Source organism: Gymnodraco acuticeps, unplaced genomic scaffold (genome assembly GCF_902827175.1).
Source record: "Gymnodraco acuticeps unplaced genomic scaffold, fGymAcu1.1, whole genome shotgun sequence".
Taxonomy (NCBI): domain Eukaryota; kingdom Metazoa; phylum Chordata; class Actinopteri; order Perciformes; family Bathydraconidae; genus Gymnodraco; species Gymnodraco acuticeps.
This window is the reverse complement of record NW_022992310.1, coordinates 178,571-197,331: the sequence shown is the minus strand read 5'-3', so window position 1 is coordinate 197,331 and position 18,761 is coordinate 178,571. Positions and strand designations below refer to the sequence as shown.

General features: G+C 39.7%; 2 protein-coding genes across 3 annotated transcripts; both read right to left on the bottom strand.

Annotated features, from left to right (window-relative positions):
- Positions 1-441: 441 nt before the first annotated feature.
- On the bottom strand, positions 442-15,238 carry malt2 (MALT paracaspase 2). Of its 2 annotated transcripts, XM_034208213.1 has the most exons (17): positions 15,093-15,238; positions 14,612-14,760; positions 13,808-13,974; positions 11,592-11,722; positions 10,809-10,953; positions 10,524-10,711; positions 7,365-7,461; positions 6,366-6,416; positions 5,933-6,022; positions 5,645-5,848; positions 4,136-4,313; positions 3,949-4,023; positions 3,681-3,808; positions 3,156-3,305; positions 2,872-3,029; positions 2,645-2,782; positions 442-1,115 (listed from the first exon to the last, which is right to left on the bottom strand). In XM_034208213.1, exons 2-17 carry the CDS (start codon positions 14,743-14,745, stop codon positions 699-701), a joined length of 2,451 nt encoding a protein of 816 aa, XP_034064104.1. In that variant the 5' UTR covers positions 14,746-14,760; positions 15,093-15,238; the 3' UTR covers positions 442-698. The 2 variants fall into 2 exon arrangements, with proteins under 2 accessions (XP_034064104.1, XP_034064105.1); XM_034208214.1 differs by lacking the exons at positions 11,592-11,722; positions 13,808-13,974; positions 14,612-14,760; positions 15,093-15,238 and adding an exon at positions 11,156-11,227.
- A 780-nt stretch (positions 15,239-16,018) lies between these two features.
- mrpl54 (mitochondrial ribosomal protein L54) lies at positions 16,019-18,070 on the bottom strand. Its single transcript, XM_034208245.1, has 3 exons — positions 17,825-18,070; positions 16,945-17,101; positions 16,019-16,722 (listed from the first exon to the last, which is right to left on the bottom strand). The coding sequence occupies exons 1-3, from the start codon at positions 17,949-17,951 to the stop codon at positions 16,590-16,592; spliced, it is 417 nt and encodes a 138-aa protein (XP_034064136.1). The 5' UTR covers positions 17,952-18,070; the 3' UTR covers positions 16,019-16,589.
- Positions 18,071-18,761: the final 691 nt, after the last annotated feature.

Below are 18,761 nucleotides of genomic sequence, written 5' to 3'. Positions count from 1 at the left end.
ATGCTATATGCTAGGACTAGGATTTTCAGGACTGTCTATCAACAAAAATATTGAAGAACTTGATACTAAATTAACCGTCTGATTTAGAAGGGCTGAATTGAAAGGAAAACATGCTGAGTCTCATCTCAGAGGTTATGAAGAACTGAAATTAGGTGATGACCCCTAAAGCAAATTAGGAAGACTTCAGACTTATTAGTATTATTATTGACTGCTTTCATTGATTTTCTTACTCTTCATTATATTATTATTATTACATATGATATAAGTCATTTTCTTTACCTACTTGTATGTTAAGAGTTGTTTATTGTTGTTATAGAACCTATGAATGAATAATCTTCTATTGAAATAAACATACAGTGATGGCAATAAAGTCTTTTTGGTGTGTAGACATGCATGTGGGATGTAATAAAAGTTACAAAGCGCTAAATAAACACTTCACAATTCATCTTAAATATGGTTTATTTCTTCCTTCTTACAAACAGAATACATATCAGACTCGATCTGCAGTGTATACTTTGTTAATGCATGATTATAATGTATCAAATTAATATAAAAAAATCTTTATAAAACATTTAAAAAATATAATGCATAGTTGGTGAACTTCCGTCAGAGGCTTTCCTCCCTGTCTTTTCTCTGTGTGTGTGTTTTGTACTGCTGATTACCCATATGTAAAGGTTAAATCATAGCTTTCATAATGCTTAGTGAGAATGAAAGTTGTACATGTCACTAAATTTGAAGTCTGTATCATTTATCTGGGTACGAGGCAAGCTTTTGCTGGCAACAAGAGGTTGAGGCGCGTCAAATAATTCATGACAGTCCGTCTCCTCTGGCACATTGGCACTTCTCAATGAAGCTGGAGTGGTGGAGGCCGTCTGTGTCTGATAGGACCAATCATTTGACGCTGAACCAACAGAGGTAAAGAAGGAGACCTCAGGAACGTTGAAGGAGTCGAGGCTGAAGGACGAGGAGGCAGAAGAGGTGCTCGGCGTTCGTGGCTCATGCAGGTTGAGTTTGGAGACCAGAGGTTTGCCGACTGACACTGTTTGCCTCTCCTGAACTTCCTCATCCATGTTGGAATATGTGTACTGGAGGCAAACGGCGAATGTGAGCTCACGCTATGGAGACAGTGAAGTGAGAAATGTGTTTTTAGCTTGAGCAAAAAAATATTTAAAAAAACGTCTGTTGGCTCTAAATTCTGGCATTCTTTCATCGTTTTTTAATGATTTTATTTTTTTACTTTGATCTTTACTAATATTATCAAGTGTGTATATTTGCTGTTTATATCCAATTCATTTGACAAATCCTACCTTGTTTTTATGTTTATCTTTTGTCTATTTTGTGTTTCATTTCAAACCTTTATTTAACCAGGTGAATCCCATTGAGATCATCGATCTCTTTTTCAAGGGAGACCTGCTGCAAGTAAGTTCCACGTGAAGACGTAAAAACAGAAAACAACAGAAAAACAAAAAGGACATCATACAACAACGAACGGGCTATACGAAAGAGAAAAGTAGCGGATACAACCGTTTGCGTTCTCGTGTAAACAGCACAATAGATACTGGGATTTCCAATGTACATACCTAACGACATTTACAGGTACCAACAGTATCAGATTGCATAGCATCTATCCGAGCTTTAAAAACACGTAGTGGAACCAAATTGCTCAGTTTCCAATCTTTTTGCAGACTTCATGCTGCTCTGAACGTTTCAACACAATTAAAGCTTAGTATTTCTAAAATGGATCACAACTGTGTTTATTTGCTGCCATCTGGCCTCTTAAAAGTAAGAAATATCGCTTATAATGCAGACTTTGCCTAAATGATCAAATCACCAGGGGTTATACCATTAATAACCGTCTGTAAAATCAATTTCCTGCAATGTTCATTAGTGATATTTATAAACTAATATAAGATGTACCTAAACTGAGAGTATCACCCTCAGTCAGGTCGGGGAGGGATTTTATGTGTTAAAGGTGGGGTAGGTAATTCACTTCAGAAACACTTTTTGTTATATTCCATGGAATGCTCTTAACATCCCGATAGCAATGAATACATTCAATTATTTGACAATAAATACATAAAAGAATGTCATCTGTGGAAGCCGTAGTACTGTAAAAAGCACGACCAATCATCTGAGCCGGCCCGGCTAAAGTAACTGGATGGCCTACCTGCCTGTCAGCCTTCCAGCTGTGCACAAACTTATCTCGTGCCCTCATTGGTCATGTGTGCGTTCGTGTGTGTTGGAGGAGGGGCTCTGTAAGGAAGTCTGAAGGAAGGGGCAGATTTTTTTCGGTTGTGTACTTTCAAAATTCTAGCGCACTCGAGCTGGTTTCTCCATTCTTACCTACCCTACCTTTAAATCTTTAGTTACTTGAGATTTTGGTTAGGTTTCCTGTATTTTGTGTGGATTTATACATAGAGTGGTATGAGTGTATACATATATATGGAGAGACCCAAAAAAGACAATGATAGAAACATATATATCGCTATGAATAGAAAAATAAATCAATTGGACATACTTAAATACTGTTAATTGTAGACTAGTTAAATATGTTTCAATGAAATATGGTGTAAAAAGCCTACTACTTATTTATATCCAGAGGGCATATTAACATTTTCCAAGTTTCTCCTAACAAGTGTCTGACCTTGAGTCTCTGCAGGCATCGGATGCGCGTGTAGAGACTGGGAACCTCTGGTGAAGGAAGATTATCATTGATCAATAACAAACTGCCGGCTTCAAGAAGAGTCTCCTGGTTACTCTTCTTCAGATCAATGGCCACGTCCTGTAACACAGAATAAAGTCAGTACAGAACAAATGTCTTAGGAGGGTTTAAAAATCTCAAATGTTCGTATGTAATAACTGCTGACAAACATCAGGGAAGTCTGTAAGATGAGCACAGCAGGAAACTATTTCTTTGGGCTTCTCAAGTATCCGAGTGTAGATGACCATGATGTTGGAGAACTCTGCAGCGAACCCAAGCTGGACCTTCACTCCGCAGTCAAACTCCAGACAACGGCTCTTTGGCAGGACTGAAGAGAGACATTTGAATTCAGTTATACTTTAATCAAAGACACATATACACCTAAATGAATTAACCTACAAACATGACAAAGATTCTTGTGATATTTAAATATTCAAACTGAAGAATCGAGTACCGTGAGCGACAACCCACTGCAGGTTTCGGGCTGAATGTGAAGCAGAGCATTCAGAGATTTGAATCTGGTCGGTGAGCGAGCGTCGTTCAGACAGATTACTGCGCAGCTCCAGAGCCTGCCTCCCCTGTGTGATCTGACAACGGCCCATGTCTGGACAAAGAAAATATATTACAGTAAACAGAATGGACTTTTTAGTGCTGTAACAGAGCTCTGTTAACCAGAGTGTTATGTGGTCCAATGTGTAACCCACAGAGGGTAGTACAGCAGCATTTATTTACTTTTATGAATCTGTGTTTGGCAAATTGCCAATTATTTCACAGCGGTAGTTCCTCCTCAGAGAAACTGTTACACACTGAAAAAAGTGTTGTATTTCACCAGAGGAAGAAAAAAAGTTTCCCCGGCATGCGATGTTCATTAAATGTGCATGCTGAACAAACAAATGACAGGTGTAGAAATACTTTCCATGCACCACAGACATTGTAGATAGCGTAGCGCAGCAACATTAAGATCCCATGCTCCACATACCTTCACCCACTCTGTCTAGCATGACGGTGACCTTCTCATCTTCACACACTCGCCGTTTGAGGAAGCTTATGAAAATGCCATTTGACACGTCTTCCCTCTTCACTTCATATGCTTCCGCGTCAACACATCTAAACACACAAAGCTACACATGAGTGACACTTTTAACCTAAACAGGGAGATTAACTTAGGCATGTGTTTATTCAATCGTCTGAAAAACTGGACGAAGGAAATGAATACAACATCAAATTAAGAGAATCTACAAACTTACGTGGCATATCCAAACACTATATTTGCCGTCACCTTGAGCAGTCCTGGTTGTACAATAATGTCATCATTTAGGTTTCTAATAAAGAAAGCATTGGAAGCATTAACACGTGCAGCAGATGATATAACCTAAATGTGACATAAAAATGCTGGTACATTAAACCAATAAGTTGAAAAGGTAATGTATGTACCTTTTGCGGCACATGTCCAGCAGCAAAACATTGAGTCCCGTCTCTTTCTCCTGCATCCTGGTGAGTACATTCTGAACACACAGACAGTGCTCTGATGTGTAGGAGGCCGGTGCATCGATGGGAACCATGAAACTGTTGCCGAAATTCTCATAACCATGACCAGCAAAGTAAAGCAAGCCTGTTGAAGGAGAGACAAAGAAGGGTTGGCACAATTTCAATGTGTCTCTATGTTAAACTGGCACAGATGCACGGTCAGATTGTAATTCTATCGCTTTTTGCTGGTAAAGAAAATCAGCATTTAGTTGTAAACTATATTTGTTATGTTATATTTTTGTAAAAAAAAACGATGTACATCTATTTTTATTTCATTAGAGGTCTGTAAAGTAAAGCCAAAGGAGAAGTGGCATAAGCTGCATTTTCTATAATATCCAGCAGAGGGCAGCTCCACTGGTTTCAAAAAGATGTCGACATGCATAGAAGTCTATGAGAAAAGTATTCACTTGGAACTGGATTTATCGCCTCAGTAAACACTGTAAACATGAGTTAACCCTCCTATTGTCTTCGTTTCCCCACCCCTTACTTTGGTGTTCGTGGTCAAATTTGACCAGTCCTGTTTTAACTGCTATTACATTAACACAAAAACCATTAATCATCACCAAATTTCATTTAACACCCTTTAAAACTGTAAATATTGTATCAGACTACTGGTATACATGAAGAACTGCAGTAAATATACAAAGAATAGACACTGAATATGTATTGCGTGTGCCAGGTTTGATCCATGTGGGAGGATGGGCACATCCCTGCTGAAAAAAACAGCATAGACCAGTTTAAGGTGTTAGCTGGTGTTAGCTGGTGTTAGCTGGTGTTAGCTGGTGTTAGCTGGTGTTAGCTGGTGTTAGCTGGAGAGACCGAGAGGGAGAAGTTGGCCGGTTACTACATTTCACAAAAAATACAGGACCTTGTGAAAAGCGAAAAGAAACAGTTGAAGGAAACTGCTTAAAAATATGAAGTAATGGGTGTTTTCAAAATGTTTTCAAATTTGTGTTAATGTTCATTGTGTGTTATAAATGATTTGCAATCGAATGTAAAACAAAAAGGTTATGATTGATGAAAGTAGTAAATCGGTCAGATTTGACCCGAAGACAACAGGAGGGTTAATGGTCTCAATTGCTAGTTTCAAGTCTTCTTCAATACAGCATGTTTTAATTTAGTAAACTATGGTCCTGCCAAAACTCAAAGGTTCAACACCTCAACAAAAAGTCCACTTCCTATACAGTCTATGGTCATTTAGCACTAGCTTACGTTAACTGCTGCAGGGTGAATATTAGATATAAAGTTGATGTGTGACACTATCTAGAAAAACAGTGGTATATCCTATTTCATAAATGATGATATAGGGGTAGAGCGGATGTTTAGCCTGTGCCACAGTGTTTAAAAGTACAGACACACATATAAAACATGTTTGGAACATAGTGAACATATTGTCCAGATGGTGAAAAGACAAACCATAAACTCCCTTGTCGAGCAGCAAGAGGAACTCTGTGACCGCGCTGTGCATTTCCTGCCAGTTGAGGTCCAGCAGGGAAACCACCTTGAAGTCCATTTGTCTGAGCAGGTTGGTCAGCTCGTGCACATCAGCGATGGGAGCGCACAGCTGAGTGTGGTAGTGGTAGTTCATGTTGCCAATCAGGAGAGCAACTTTGTCTGTGGCTGCAGAGGGGAATATAAGGTTGATTTGTATCCAAAGATACCATATTCAGACCTTCTGTGTCTATTTGTTTTCACAAAACTCACCAGAGAATAGTTTAGCTGGCGCATTGACTATCTGTTGTAGTGGATGACTTCCTGCTCCATAGGTTGACCTGTGGACTTCCTGTGGACTTCCTGTGTGGGCCAACATCAATATGAAATGTCTCGTTTTAATTTAATCTGCAATGCTTGGTAAACACATCTACTATTACTTTCTTTTGATCAGATTAACCCAGTCCACAACTGATCAGGCAGTTAAAACGTGATGCTACACACACACATGGACACACACACGCAAACATGATTAGATAACATTCTTTTACACAGAGAAATAATAGGCCTTTCACTCCTGGACAAACAAAAATAAGAATCAAAGTGTGATGACATGCGGAAAAAGGGAAAAGGAACAACAACTCTAGTGTAGTTCCTCTGTTCCTCTGTTCTCTTCTAAATATTCTATTCAGAAAATAAATAGTACCTGGACTCCGATCAACTTCCACCCAGGAGGCCTCAGTGATGGAACTGGGGCCTGCATAAAAGTGCAAAACAGGAAGTTATTCAGTTATTCAAGTACATTTTTTTAATCAAGTGTGACATTGAGCCTCTACATGTGCACTGTCAGACCTAATGCTGGTCTATCTATGTTTATAATAATTATGGCGCATTTCCACTACAGCGCGGTTTAAGCGTGCCGTGTCGTGCCCGGCCCGTTCTTGGTTGCTTTTCCACTAGGCGTAGTTCCGGCTAGCGGGTACTTTTTCACAGTTTTTCTGGCTCTCCAAAAACGAGGTTCTTTCCGGGCCAACAACCGGGCTGAGTCGGGCTGAGTATGCTAAACTAGTGAGAGAATCGCTGGCACTACAACAAAATGAACATATTTTACCGTAATTTAATTGTAATACACGTTCAAAAGGATGCCGAAGTAACAACATACTGATACCGGTTAGTAAAAACCATGAATTAATGCTTTGACAAGTCTGCAGACAGACGGCAGGCGAAAAACCTTTTAAAATACGTGTTTTCTGAATGGAGATCGGCTAAGCTAACGCAGTATATGCTCCGACCGTCCACACTCACAACAACGGCCTATACAGACATAAATAAACCAGCGACTGTATTCGCCATGACACCGGCAGTCTGTGGTTTGTACTTGTTTAACTTTTGTCTAGTTTCTGAACAGATATGAGGAGCTGTGAGCTCTGAGGGCTAACAGCTAACGGCTGATGTTGGTTTTGTGTTTCGCATTGAAGATGACGTCACGGCTCCGCCTACACTGCGTTACTATAGTTACTGCCCCAGCTACTAAACTGTAATGGAAACGCAGCATAAAGTGAGCCTGGCCTACTAAGGCCTAACTATACCGTACTAAGCCGTGCGAGGCCCTCCAGTGGAAATGCGCCATTATGTGTCAAAAGTAGGACTATTCATACATATATCGTAAGTACTTAAAAAGTAAAAATATACATCAGGGTCTCACCAATGGTGACTGTTGCTGTGTCGGTCCACGCCTCGTGATACAGGTTGAACATCTTGCATTTGTACTGTCCTCTCTGTGCTGTGGTAACACATGGGATCTACAGGGAATATAAGGAAACACAACATCAACCACACCCTGCATGGAGACAAACAATGGCATGAGTTAACTTTGTTTAATTTAATTAAAGGCTCTACACATTCTTTAGTTTTGCCTAAGCTATTTACTTTCCTATGTTACACTGAACAAAAATATAAATGCAACACTTTTGTTTTTGCTCCCATTTTTCACGAGATGAACTCAAAGATCTCAAACATTTTCTATATACACAAAATAACCATTTCTCTCAAATATTGTTTACAAATCTGAAAAGATCTGTGATAGTGAGCACTTCTCCTTTGCCGAGATAATCCATCCCACTTCACAGGTGTGGCATATCAAGATGCTGGTTAGACAGCATGATTATTGCACAGGTGTGCCTCAGGCTGGCCACAATAAAAGGCCACTCTGAAACGTGCATTTTTGCTTTATTGGGGGGGTCTGGGGGGGTCCGAAAACCAGTCAGTATCTGGTGTGACCACCATTTGCCTCACGCAGTGCAACACATCTCCTTCGCATAGAGTTGATCAGGTTGTTGATTGTGGCCTGTGGAATGTTGGTCCACTCCTCTTCAATGGCTGTGCCAAGTTGCTGGATATTGGCAGGAACTGGAACACGCTGTCGTATACGCCGATCCAGAGCATCCCAAACATGCTCAATGGGTGACATGTCCGGTGAGTATGCTGGCCATGCAAGAACTGGGATGTTTTCAGCCTCCAGGAATTGTGTACAGATCCTTGCAACATGGGGCCGTGCATTATCATGCTGCAACATGAGGTGATGGTCGTGGATGAATGGCACAACAATGGGCCTCAGGATCTCGTCACGGTATCTCTGTGCATTCACAATGCCATCAATAAAATGCACCTGTGTTCGTCGTCCATAACATACGCCTGCCCATACCATACGCCTGCCCATACCATAACCCCACCACCACCATGGGCCACTCGATTCACAACATTGACATCAGAAAACCGCTCACCCACACAACGCCACACACGCTGTCTGCCATCTGCCCTGAACAGTGAAAACCGGGATACATCCGTGAAGAGAACACCTCTCCAACATGCCAGACGCCATCGAATGTGAGCATTTGCCCACTCAAGTCGGTTACGACGACGAACCGGAGTCAGGTCGAGACCCCGATGAGGACGACGAGCATGCAGATGAGCTTCCCTGAGACGGTTTCTGACAGTTTGTGCAGAAATTCTTTGGTTATGCAAACCGATTGTTGCAGCAGCTGTCCGAGTGGCTGGTCTCAGACGATCTTGGAGGTGAACATGCTGGATGTGGAGGTCCTGGGCTGGTGTGGTTACACGTGGTCTGCGGTTGTGAGGCCGGTTGGATGTACTGCCAAATTCTCTGAAACGCCTTTGGAGACGGCTTATGGTAGAGAAATGAACATTCAGTTCACGGGCAACAGCTCTGGTGGACGTTCCTGCTGTCAGCATGCCAATTGCACGCTCCCTCAAAACTTGCGACATCTGTGGCATTGTGCTGTGTGATAAAACTGAACATTTTAGAGTGGCCTTTTATTGTGGCCAGCCTAAGGCACACCTGTGCAATAATCATGCTGTCTAATCAGCATCTTGATATGCCACACCTGTGAGGTGGGATGGATTATCTCGGCAAAGGAGAAGTGCTCACTATCACAGATTTTTTCAGATTTGTGAACAATATTTGAGAGAAATGGTTATTTTGTGTATATAGAAAATGTTTTAGATCTTTGAGTTCATCTCATGAAAAATGGGAGCAAAAACAAAAGTGTTGCATTTATATTTTTGTTCAGTGTATAAAAACAAATAAACATGTACGTTTTATGCAACTACTTCACCACATCTCAGAGGGAAATTATGTACTAGACTTGTCAGTTTTAGTTACATTTCAGATTACAGTTTTTCTAATTGTTCCTTTATGAGTTGAGGCATTGCAGGCATTTTCCTTGTAGTGCAGTATTTTAACAGTGTTGTATTTGTAATTTGACTATTAACTAAAGGATCTGAACAGCAATTCGTACAGTAGTACTTCTTAAAGGTCTCCTATTATACTGTTTTTCATCAATATATTATAGGTCTCAGATATATACAAAACATGTCTCTGAGGAGGAGAAAAGACGACAGTGAGCCGGAGAGCTTCTGATAAAACAGGAGAACGTCACTGTTAAAGGTCCCCTATTATACTGTTTGGCTCCAAACACCAAACAGATCATTGCAGCATTACCCATAATCCACTCTGTTTCAGCCCTGTTTCAAAAGTGCTGATTCTCTGTCTGTTACTTTAGATGAAAATAAGGAGCCCCTCCCCACGCCCCTCTGAGAGATATTTGGTTACAAAGAACTCAATGGTGCTCTAGGAGGAGATTCAGGTGATAAGGGGGGGGGGGGGGTTACTTTGGTTGGTGATTGGCTAATGGTTACTCAAGCCAAAACATTAGTTATGACATCATACAGTGGCCAACATCTGATCAGCTCATTTTCAGACAGGTTTTTATAGAAATGGATCAAAAAGAGAGAGAATCTTTGTTCCTGAAACTTTCAGAGTCTCTGTCCCACATGTTGATGTAGAAGAGACATGAAGAAGAGGGGACACATGTTGATGTAGAAGAGACATGAAGAAGAGGGGACACATGTTGATGTAGAAGAGACATGAAGAAGAGGGGACACATGTTGATGTAGAAGAGACATGAAGAAGAGGGGACACATGTTGATGTAGAAGAGACATGAAGAAGAGGGGACACATGTTGATGTAGAAGAGACATGAAGAAGAGGGGACACATGTTGATGTAGAAGAGACATGAAGAAGAGGGGACACATGTTGATGAAGAAGAGACATGAAGAAGAGGGGGACACATGTTGATGTAGAAGAGACATGAAGAAGAGGGGACACATGTTGATGTAGAAGAGACATGAAGAAGAGGGGACACATGTTGATGTAGAAGAGACATGAAGAAGAGGGGACACATGTTGATGTAGAAGAGACATGAAGAAGAGGGGACACATGTTGATGTAGAAGAGACATGAAGAAGAGGTGACCTTTAAGAGCAGAATCTGTGAATGCACTTACTTTGAGAGATTGTGTCTTGTGTTGGGTTAGGGGCTCCATGTTGTGGAACCACTGGTACTGAGCAGGGGGGTTGGCCTCTGCACTGCACTCCAGCAGCAGAGTGTCGCCCTCAGACACTGATTTGGACTTAGGCTGGACGATGACATGCAGCCCACTCACAGACCCGTGAAACAAAGTGCTGCTGCACCCTGAGGTGTGAATAGATTTACCAGATAATTAAATCACATGCCTTGAAAAGAAATAAAAGACAGTGACAAGAAGAAGGAAAGGTATCGGGACTAATACCTGCAGACTGGACGAAGCGAACATGAGCCCACTGGGAGAACACAACGTTTTCTCTGTGGTGAACCCGACAGATGTATGGACCCTGGTGGACGAGGGCTGAAGGACACAGAACCAGCTCTGCTGTACTGCCTGTCCCATCCAAAATCTAAAACAAGGAAATAATCTACAATAAACAATTTCTTAATGATATTTACCATCTCCACCTTGATAATCTATATAAGATAATTTAAAGATCTCCTATCATGCTATTTTTAGGCATATATTATGGGTCTCAGATATATAAAAATATATTAAAACATGTTTGCTAATGTAAACAAAGACCATATTACGTCCAAAACACGTCGCACATTGTTTCTGATAGCGACGTTTCTGATAGGGCCGTGGGTCCACATTTCAGATATTACGTCATATCGGATGCAAATCTGGACCAGCTCCGTTGTTCCCCCGTTTTTAGAGATTTGGGTACGGAGGAAAAGAGAGAGGGTTTTATTTTCTGACACACCGGTGACACATATTTATTTATAAAGGACATTAAAAAGTGCATTTTGCATGATAGGAGACCTTTTAAACATTTAGCCAAACAATGACAACACATGACTCAGGTTTTGATATGAAATCTCTCTATCATTACTTTTTATAATCACTAAGGATGCAGGATATATCGATGTCATGTTTACCATGGCTGATAGCAATAAGATTACCAATCATTTCAGATTTTGTTTACATTAACAAGAAGGATTGTGTATCCTTAATTATGAAATAATCACACAAGGTTTAACTGACCTCCTCTTTGCCTCTGAACCACTGGTAGCTGAGTCCCGGGGGGCCGCTGGCTCTGCAGGTCAACACCACCCGCCCCCCCACTGTGGCCTGCTGGGTCTGTGGCTGCACTGTGATCTGGATCAGCTCTACCTCTACCACACACACACACACACACACACACACACACACACACACACAGAGAAACAGAGAAACAGAGAACAGGTATCGAAATATGTTATGACAAACATTGCATTTTTTCGACATGCTATATTATGGCTGTCATTTTTAACGACAGACTATGCCACGCCTGGTTTCTAGACACCATACCGTGCCTTATTTCGACATAAAATATCATGTTTTTTTGGCATTTTTTCGACATGCTAAACGACATGTATTTTCACACAAACACACAGAGACAAGTAGAAACAGAGGACAGGTATTGAAATATGTTATGACTTGCTGTCTGGGGTATATTTATCAAGATAAGGTTTAAATATCCTAATTCTGGGAATTGAAAATAAAAGTGGTTTAAAGGTCAAAGATGGGTTCGGGCAAGGCAAGGCAAGGCAAGGCAAGGCAAGGCAAGGCAAGTTAAGTTAAGTTTATTTATATAGCACCTTTCAGCCCCAGGCAATTCAAGGTGCTTTGCAAAAATGAAAGACATTCAGACAAAGGCATTTAAAAACATTAAGAGATAATAAAAGAAACATTAAAAGAAAAATGAAAAATGAAAATGGCAGTCATTAAAAAGAAAAGCTAATGAAATAAACATTAAAAGATCAAAGTTACAGTGCAGTCTAAGATATGAATAGTTCAATTCTTTCGGTTCTTGATTTTTAATTTATTCACAGAACCTCCCTTTGGAAATCCGAACATTTCCGTCCCGATTGTTAATTTAGACTGATTGTTTTCACCATGTTATGCTCGCATGACATCCACAATCGGACCCTCAGGAGGGTGTACTAGCCCCCTACTCTGCTTTGCGTTCCATAACAAAGTCTTTAAGTGTTACCTGAACACCCCGTGTTACCAAAACACTATTAACAGTAAAACAGGGGAAAACTTGTTGTCTGGGGATGCAAAATGATTGCAAGAGAAGGATGAAAGGAATATAAAAGGTTAGAAAAGTGTCAAATGAACTATAATTTCACGGGAAGACTAGGGGTAGAGGAATGTGAGAATTTGGTTAGGGATATTGTCAAATATCTGGAACAAACTACCAGAAACCTGCAGGTCCGCTGCAACTTTTACTGCTTTTAAATCCAGGCTGAAGACTTTTCTTTTTGCCGCTACTTTTAATTGAACTATTCACATCTTATACTGCACTGTAACTTTTATTCATGTACCTGTATTATTCATGTTTTATTATCTTTGCTTTTTAATGTTTCTATTGTGTTTTATGCTCTTAATGTCTTTCATTTTTGTAAAGCACTTTGAATTGCCTTGTGTTGAAAAGTGCTATATAAATAAACTTGCCTTGCCTTGCCTAAGCTGTCACTAATTCAATTCAATTCAAAACCTTTATTTATCCAGGTAAAATCCCATTGAGATCAATGATCTCTTTTTCAAGGGAGACCTGCAGCAGTAGGTTCCACAAGAAGACATAAAAACATAAACAACAGAATAACAAAAGGACATCATACAGCAACATGTACAGGGATTACAATTTACATATCTAACCACATGTACAGGTACCAACAGCATCTGATTTTGTAGCATCCAACCGAGCTTTAAAAACATGTAGTGGTACTAGCTTGGTAATTTTCCATTCTTTTTGCAGACTGTTCCATGTTAGTGGAGCTGCACATCTAAAAGCTTTCTTCCCTAAGACAGTCCTAGCACTTGGCACATTTAATAAAACCACAGCATGCGATCTCAGGCAATAAGTACTTTCAATTCGCCGAGAGATCAGGGAGCAGATATAAGATGGTAGTTTATCCAACATGGCTTTGTAAATGAAAAAGTACCAGTGACTGAGCCTCCGTACAGTAAGTGATGGCAAAATCGCTTTGGTATACAGGGTACAGTGATGCGTAAGTGCTTTACAATTTGTCAAAAATCTCAGTGCACTGTGATACGCAGCATCTAACTTGCTCAGGTAATGTTATTTATTGCACCAGTTATTTCACTGCTATAAACCAAAATGCGCACACAGGATGTTATAGTAAGAGGTATTTCCTAAAATTGTAATATATGTAATTGTACATGTATTGCACACCCAGTCACTTCTTCTTTACCTGTGTAGGTGAGGTAGTGCACAGCTTCCTGGTGGTCTATCTTCCTCAGGCAGTGCAGCAGGAAGTCCAGGGAGCAGGAGCGATCGGCTAGCCGAGCGAGGAGGGTGCGTCCCGGGCTGCCTGCAGCGCTCAGCACCTGGAGGGAGCAGCAGGTCAGCTCGCTCTCACTGCAGGGGGTACAAGGGGCAGTGTTAGTCTGGACAGTTCATGGGCCAAATGCAGGGGAGGAATTAACAAACTCGCAGGAATGTGCACAACGAGTTTCAAGAGTATCAAGTTCAAGTTTGGTTACAGAGAAGCAGTCAAGGAAAACCTCCCCCTCAGACACCCTGCAACAACGCTTATTGTACGATAATATGGCACTTTTTACACTACATTTATTTTTGAAATCTTTAGTTACTAGTTCATTTCCAGATTTAAATTATTCATACAATATATAATCAGCGTATACATCATTAGGTTAACTTTACTGAACCCAGCAGTATATGCACACAAACACATTAACAGATCAATAGTTTATAAACCAGAAATATTATATATATTATTGTGAGCTGAGGCATTCTGCATAATGAATACAGTACTAAAAATAATATTTAAAGTTTGAATGCAGCATTTGTACTTGTAACTGTAAATTGTATAGTAGGTTATAACTTATTTTACTTAAGTAAAACAACTGAGTATTACTTCCATAAACTCAAATAAAAGGAAAAACTGTATAAAAGATTCCCTGCACAGCAGGATGAAGTGTAAACGTCAGTTGTAATGTCAAGAGAAAAGTTGCGTGGTGCCTTCAATGTCTCTCACCTGCAGCGGAATTTCGGCTGCTCGGACACAGCGTTTGCCAGCTGCCTCCATCCGCAGGTGGAGTTGTCCAACATCTTTGACAGCCTGTTCAGCACTTGTTCAGTCAAGGAACCGATGCTTTTTCCCTCTTCCATCTTCGTTAAACACCACTAACACACCGGTTAAACAAGTCAAACAACCAGTGCTTTGATAGTTAAGTCGCGTTCGAGTACACGTTACACCCATAGGTTACGCCAGAAAACTGTAGGTTGTGAAAGTATCGAAGTTCATGTTATAATAACAAATACCTATAATTGTAAAACCACGAAAGGAGATGGTAATCCTACTTAAAAAAACAACTAATCACGTAAAAGTAAAGAAAAAAAAAAGGATACTACTTAGTGTATTTACACCAAACTAAACATCGTGACGTCGATTAATAACTGCCACTGTGCAGCTTCTTCCGCTATTATCATTTATCAAAGTTGTGAAGAAAACTTACCGACTTTCCAGAAAGTAGACAAAGATGAACAAGTCCAGTTAAGCAGGAACGACCGCCCTTACATTAAAATAGACCTTTCTGCTGCATGGCCCTCGTTCAGACAGATTTTGTTCCCCTGATGACTTTCTTCCTCTGATTTCGGTTCCTCATTTCTTACATCCCCTGTAATTTGCATATAGCGTTGTCATAGCAACATCATATTATTGAAGCTAACTACAGAAGACGAAGAAGGAGGAGTAGTACATATCTTTGATTGGGTGGAGTATAATACATAAGTAGGCCTACTTTATTCAAGTAGTATACTCGAGTGCACATTTAAGGTGTACTTTTGAGTACTTTTAAATGCAACAATCCAAAGGGAGTTAATTGTATTAACAATTTAAAGGGGTCCAATTCATATTTGTATTTTGTGTCTCTACTGTGACATGTCTCCATGCTTTAATGTTCAAAAAGCTCTTTATTTATCTCATACTGCCTGTGCTGCAGCACCTCTTTTCACCCTCTGTCTGAAACCAGAGACCAGTGAGTCTGCCCTGATTGATTAGCTGGCCGGCTCCGTTGTGATTGGTCAACCGCTTAGAGATGGCCCGCCCCTTAGCCGATCACGTACAATTTGCTGGAGCACAAGCCAATAGATCGGTGAGTGTTACATAGTGATGTCACTATGTTACGGAAGTAAACAAAGGAATCCAATGGATGCATTTCAGGCAGGGGGGGGGGGGGGGGGGGGGGGGAGGAGTGTGCCGAGAAACTTTGGGATAACACTACAGGAAAGGGAAAACCCCAAAAAGCATAATAAGGACAGTAAGTTACTAGTTACTTTACAAATAAGTATTTTTTTTTTGCATAGAACACACAAGTATATAAAACACGTTTTGTCAAATGTCTTTTCTATGTTGATTGAAGAAAGAATAAAAAAGGCAAAATGTGCAGGATATTTCCTTTTTATTTTTATAATGGCTTTGCAAAAAAAACGAAATAACATTATCAACATGAGTTGTCAAAATATGAGCAGGCCATTACACTTCAGGTTTGAATAAAAAACCACTGAAAAAACATACATGTGTTTTATACATACAATTTATTTAAATGCAATGCATAATCCTGGAAGCAAAGAATGTATAACTACCTTTTTGAAATTGAACACAAGCTTCACTGAATATTAAAATGTCATCACAACTGCACAAATGGTGTCTGCTGAAGAAGATGTAAATGCTCCAGAACAACTCCAAAATGGACCTCGTCAGCCACTCAAATTTCCAAGGTCACCATTCTTGTGTTATTCAGCTTTGGTTCAGAAAGTTCCTGTATTTTTGTACTTTATAGCTTTCAGGTATTGTCACCAGAGTGCCATTAAAGATTCTTCATGATTTGAATCAACACACTTAAAGTGGCATTCAGGAACCCTGGCTCTGAACGTATACTATGTCGGTTAATTCAGTCCAGAGAGAAGCAACCCAATGAACAGGAAGAAGTGATCTGTCAGTCCAGTGCGAGTTAAAACTTCTTCCCTTTTTGCAGTTTGTTATTACGCCAAATATTCTCCTTCCTCAAGCGCTTCCAGTATTCCCAGGTGTCCGGCTCCATCTCTTTCAGCTTTTTGGGCGCTCCCAGGTTCAACTCGAACAACCTGATGGAAAGAACAAAAGGAAAGGTGACGCTTTTTCTAAGTCTGGTCTAAATAGTTTTATCTCCTGTTAGAATGGACGATAAAAAAAGGTTGCTGGATATCTCGGAAAATAGAGAAATCATCAATTTGACAAAATGCTGAAGGAGAGGAGGTTAGCTGTAAGTGATGCGGACAGAAAGCAATAGAAGTGTCAGAAATAAAATAAATGTGTGTCCTCCTCACCACTCTGGATATTGGTCATGAGGTTTCAGCTGGGGGTCTTCTCCTTGCTTGAAGATGTTGGCCCCTACTGCATGAGTAGTGAGTCTGACGGGGTCTGTACAAACCTCGGGACCTTGCCGATCCGGTTTAATCATCCCTTTGCCTTTAACTTTAGCCACTGCAAAGAACAGCACATGGTAATGTTTACTTTACAGTGACATGTCGATCAGGGTTATTGATATGAGATGTTTGAAAATAGAAAAATAAAGCCAATGAGATTTTGTACATAATATTCATCGGTGGAAGAAGTACTCCAATTCTTTCCTTAAGTAACATCAGATACTTTTAAAAACACTATTACAGGTGGAAATCATAAATCCAGAATGTTTCTTAAAAAAGCACTGAATTATTATCAACAACATATACTTAAAAGTATCGAACATAAATATACTACTAGGTGGGATTAGTAGTATAGTACTGCATCATATCATATAGGCATATCATGAGTTTGTATCTGTTTTTTTAAATGCAAAACGTATCCATTAACTGGTAAGTGTGAATTATATGACTTGAATTTAATTAGTTGCATATTGGAACTACTCAAGTTAAGTAGAAGTATGTCATGGCTACACTTCAGTACAGTACTTATTTAAATAACTTCTATAATAAGATAATAACCACTGATAATAATTGTTTAATAGCATGAGCAGACACATGTGATTTAGATGGTGTATATGGATATGTAACGTCAAATAATAACATAACACTTATCCACTAAATGCTTTCCACTCTGGACACCTGTCCTTTACATCGATGTATGGTAACCGCATTTAATTCACAGTATGCATTGGAAAACATTGAGATATACTGAAGATACATGGCACTTATCTTCTTTACTCACCAACTTTCTTAGCATATCCACATGTCTGTATTCTGTTCAGAGCGCTCGTTCTGCACAGCGACGTTGTGGCGTTGTTTGCGATACCTTTGGATAACGTTACTATCCTGAATAAAGTGTACAAAGACATTTTCCCTGTAGGTTATGTGAAAACGCTCACCATGCTACAGTTTGACTTTCATAGTCCTTTCAACTTCCGGTTTGGCTCTGTGAAAATGATCTACTGCCCCTCTCTGGCCGGAATGATGCACTGCAGGACGACCAGAGAACAGGCAAAAAATAATAAGGATTTTACTTTACAAAGATAAACACATAAAAGGAATATATAAGAAGAGAAAGTTGAGCCCTTAATATAAAAACAAACAAATAAGAAGCTGAGAAAGGAGTTATAATAAATTAATATTCAGACAATGTTGATGTTTGAATGTTCTTGATAGAGATTTTCCTTTGTAAAACGGCATTTATGTTTATTGTATTTGGTTGTGATGATGAATTGCAGAATCAGAAACAGGTGTATTGCCAAGTAAGTTAACACATACGAGAAATGTTTCTTTGTGTATATGGTGCTGCTGCATACATAAAAGCGTCAGCCAAATGAAATGTAATAATAATAATAATACATGACACTTATATAGCGCTTTTCTAAAAACTCAAAGACGCTTATAATGCAATGTAATATAATAAACACAGTTAAAGAAGATACATTGTAAGAAAAACGACCAAAAATGTAAACTATTTATATATTAATACTATTTTAACATTAAATTATAGAGAAATATTTACATGAAATATATAGATGTACCAAAAAAACTACATATAGTATAAGATGACATAATACTTGGATAAGAACATGTGCAGTGTTGTAACGAAAGCTGTGCATAATCCTGTTAAACCCCAAGGTCCCCGCCGGCGGGGACCCTGTTTTTTTTTTCTCACGACA

Coding starts and splice junctions, on each gene's coding strand:
- malt2 (XM_034208213.1), bottom strand. CDS start 14,745: ATGGAAGAGGGAAAAAGCATCGGTTCCTTGACTGAACAAGTGCTGAAC. Junction 7,462..10,523: donor ACAAGACACAATCTCTCAAA/GTAAGTGCATTC, acceptor TATTCCCTGTAG/ATCCCATGTGTTACCACAGC. Junction 3,030..3,155: donor GCAGTGGGTTGTCGCTCACG/GTACTCGATTCT, acceptor GTCTCTCTTCAG/TCCTGCCAAAGAGCCGTTGT.
- mrpl54 (XM_034208245.1), bottom strand. CDS start 17,951: ATGTCTTTGTACACTTTATTCAGGATAGTAACGTTATCCAAAGGTATC. Junction 17,102..17,824: donor TGGATATGCTAAGAAAGTTG/GTGAGTAAAGAA, acceptor TGTTCTTTGCAG/TGGCTAAAGTTAAAGGCAAA. Junction 16,723..16,944: donor CATGACCAATATCCAGAGTG/GTGAGGAGGACA, acceptor TCTTTCCATCAG/GTTGTTCGAGTTGAACCTGG.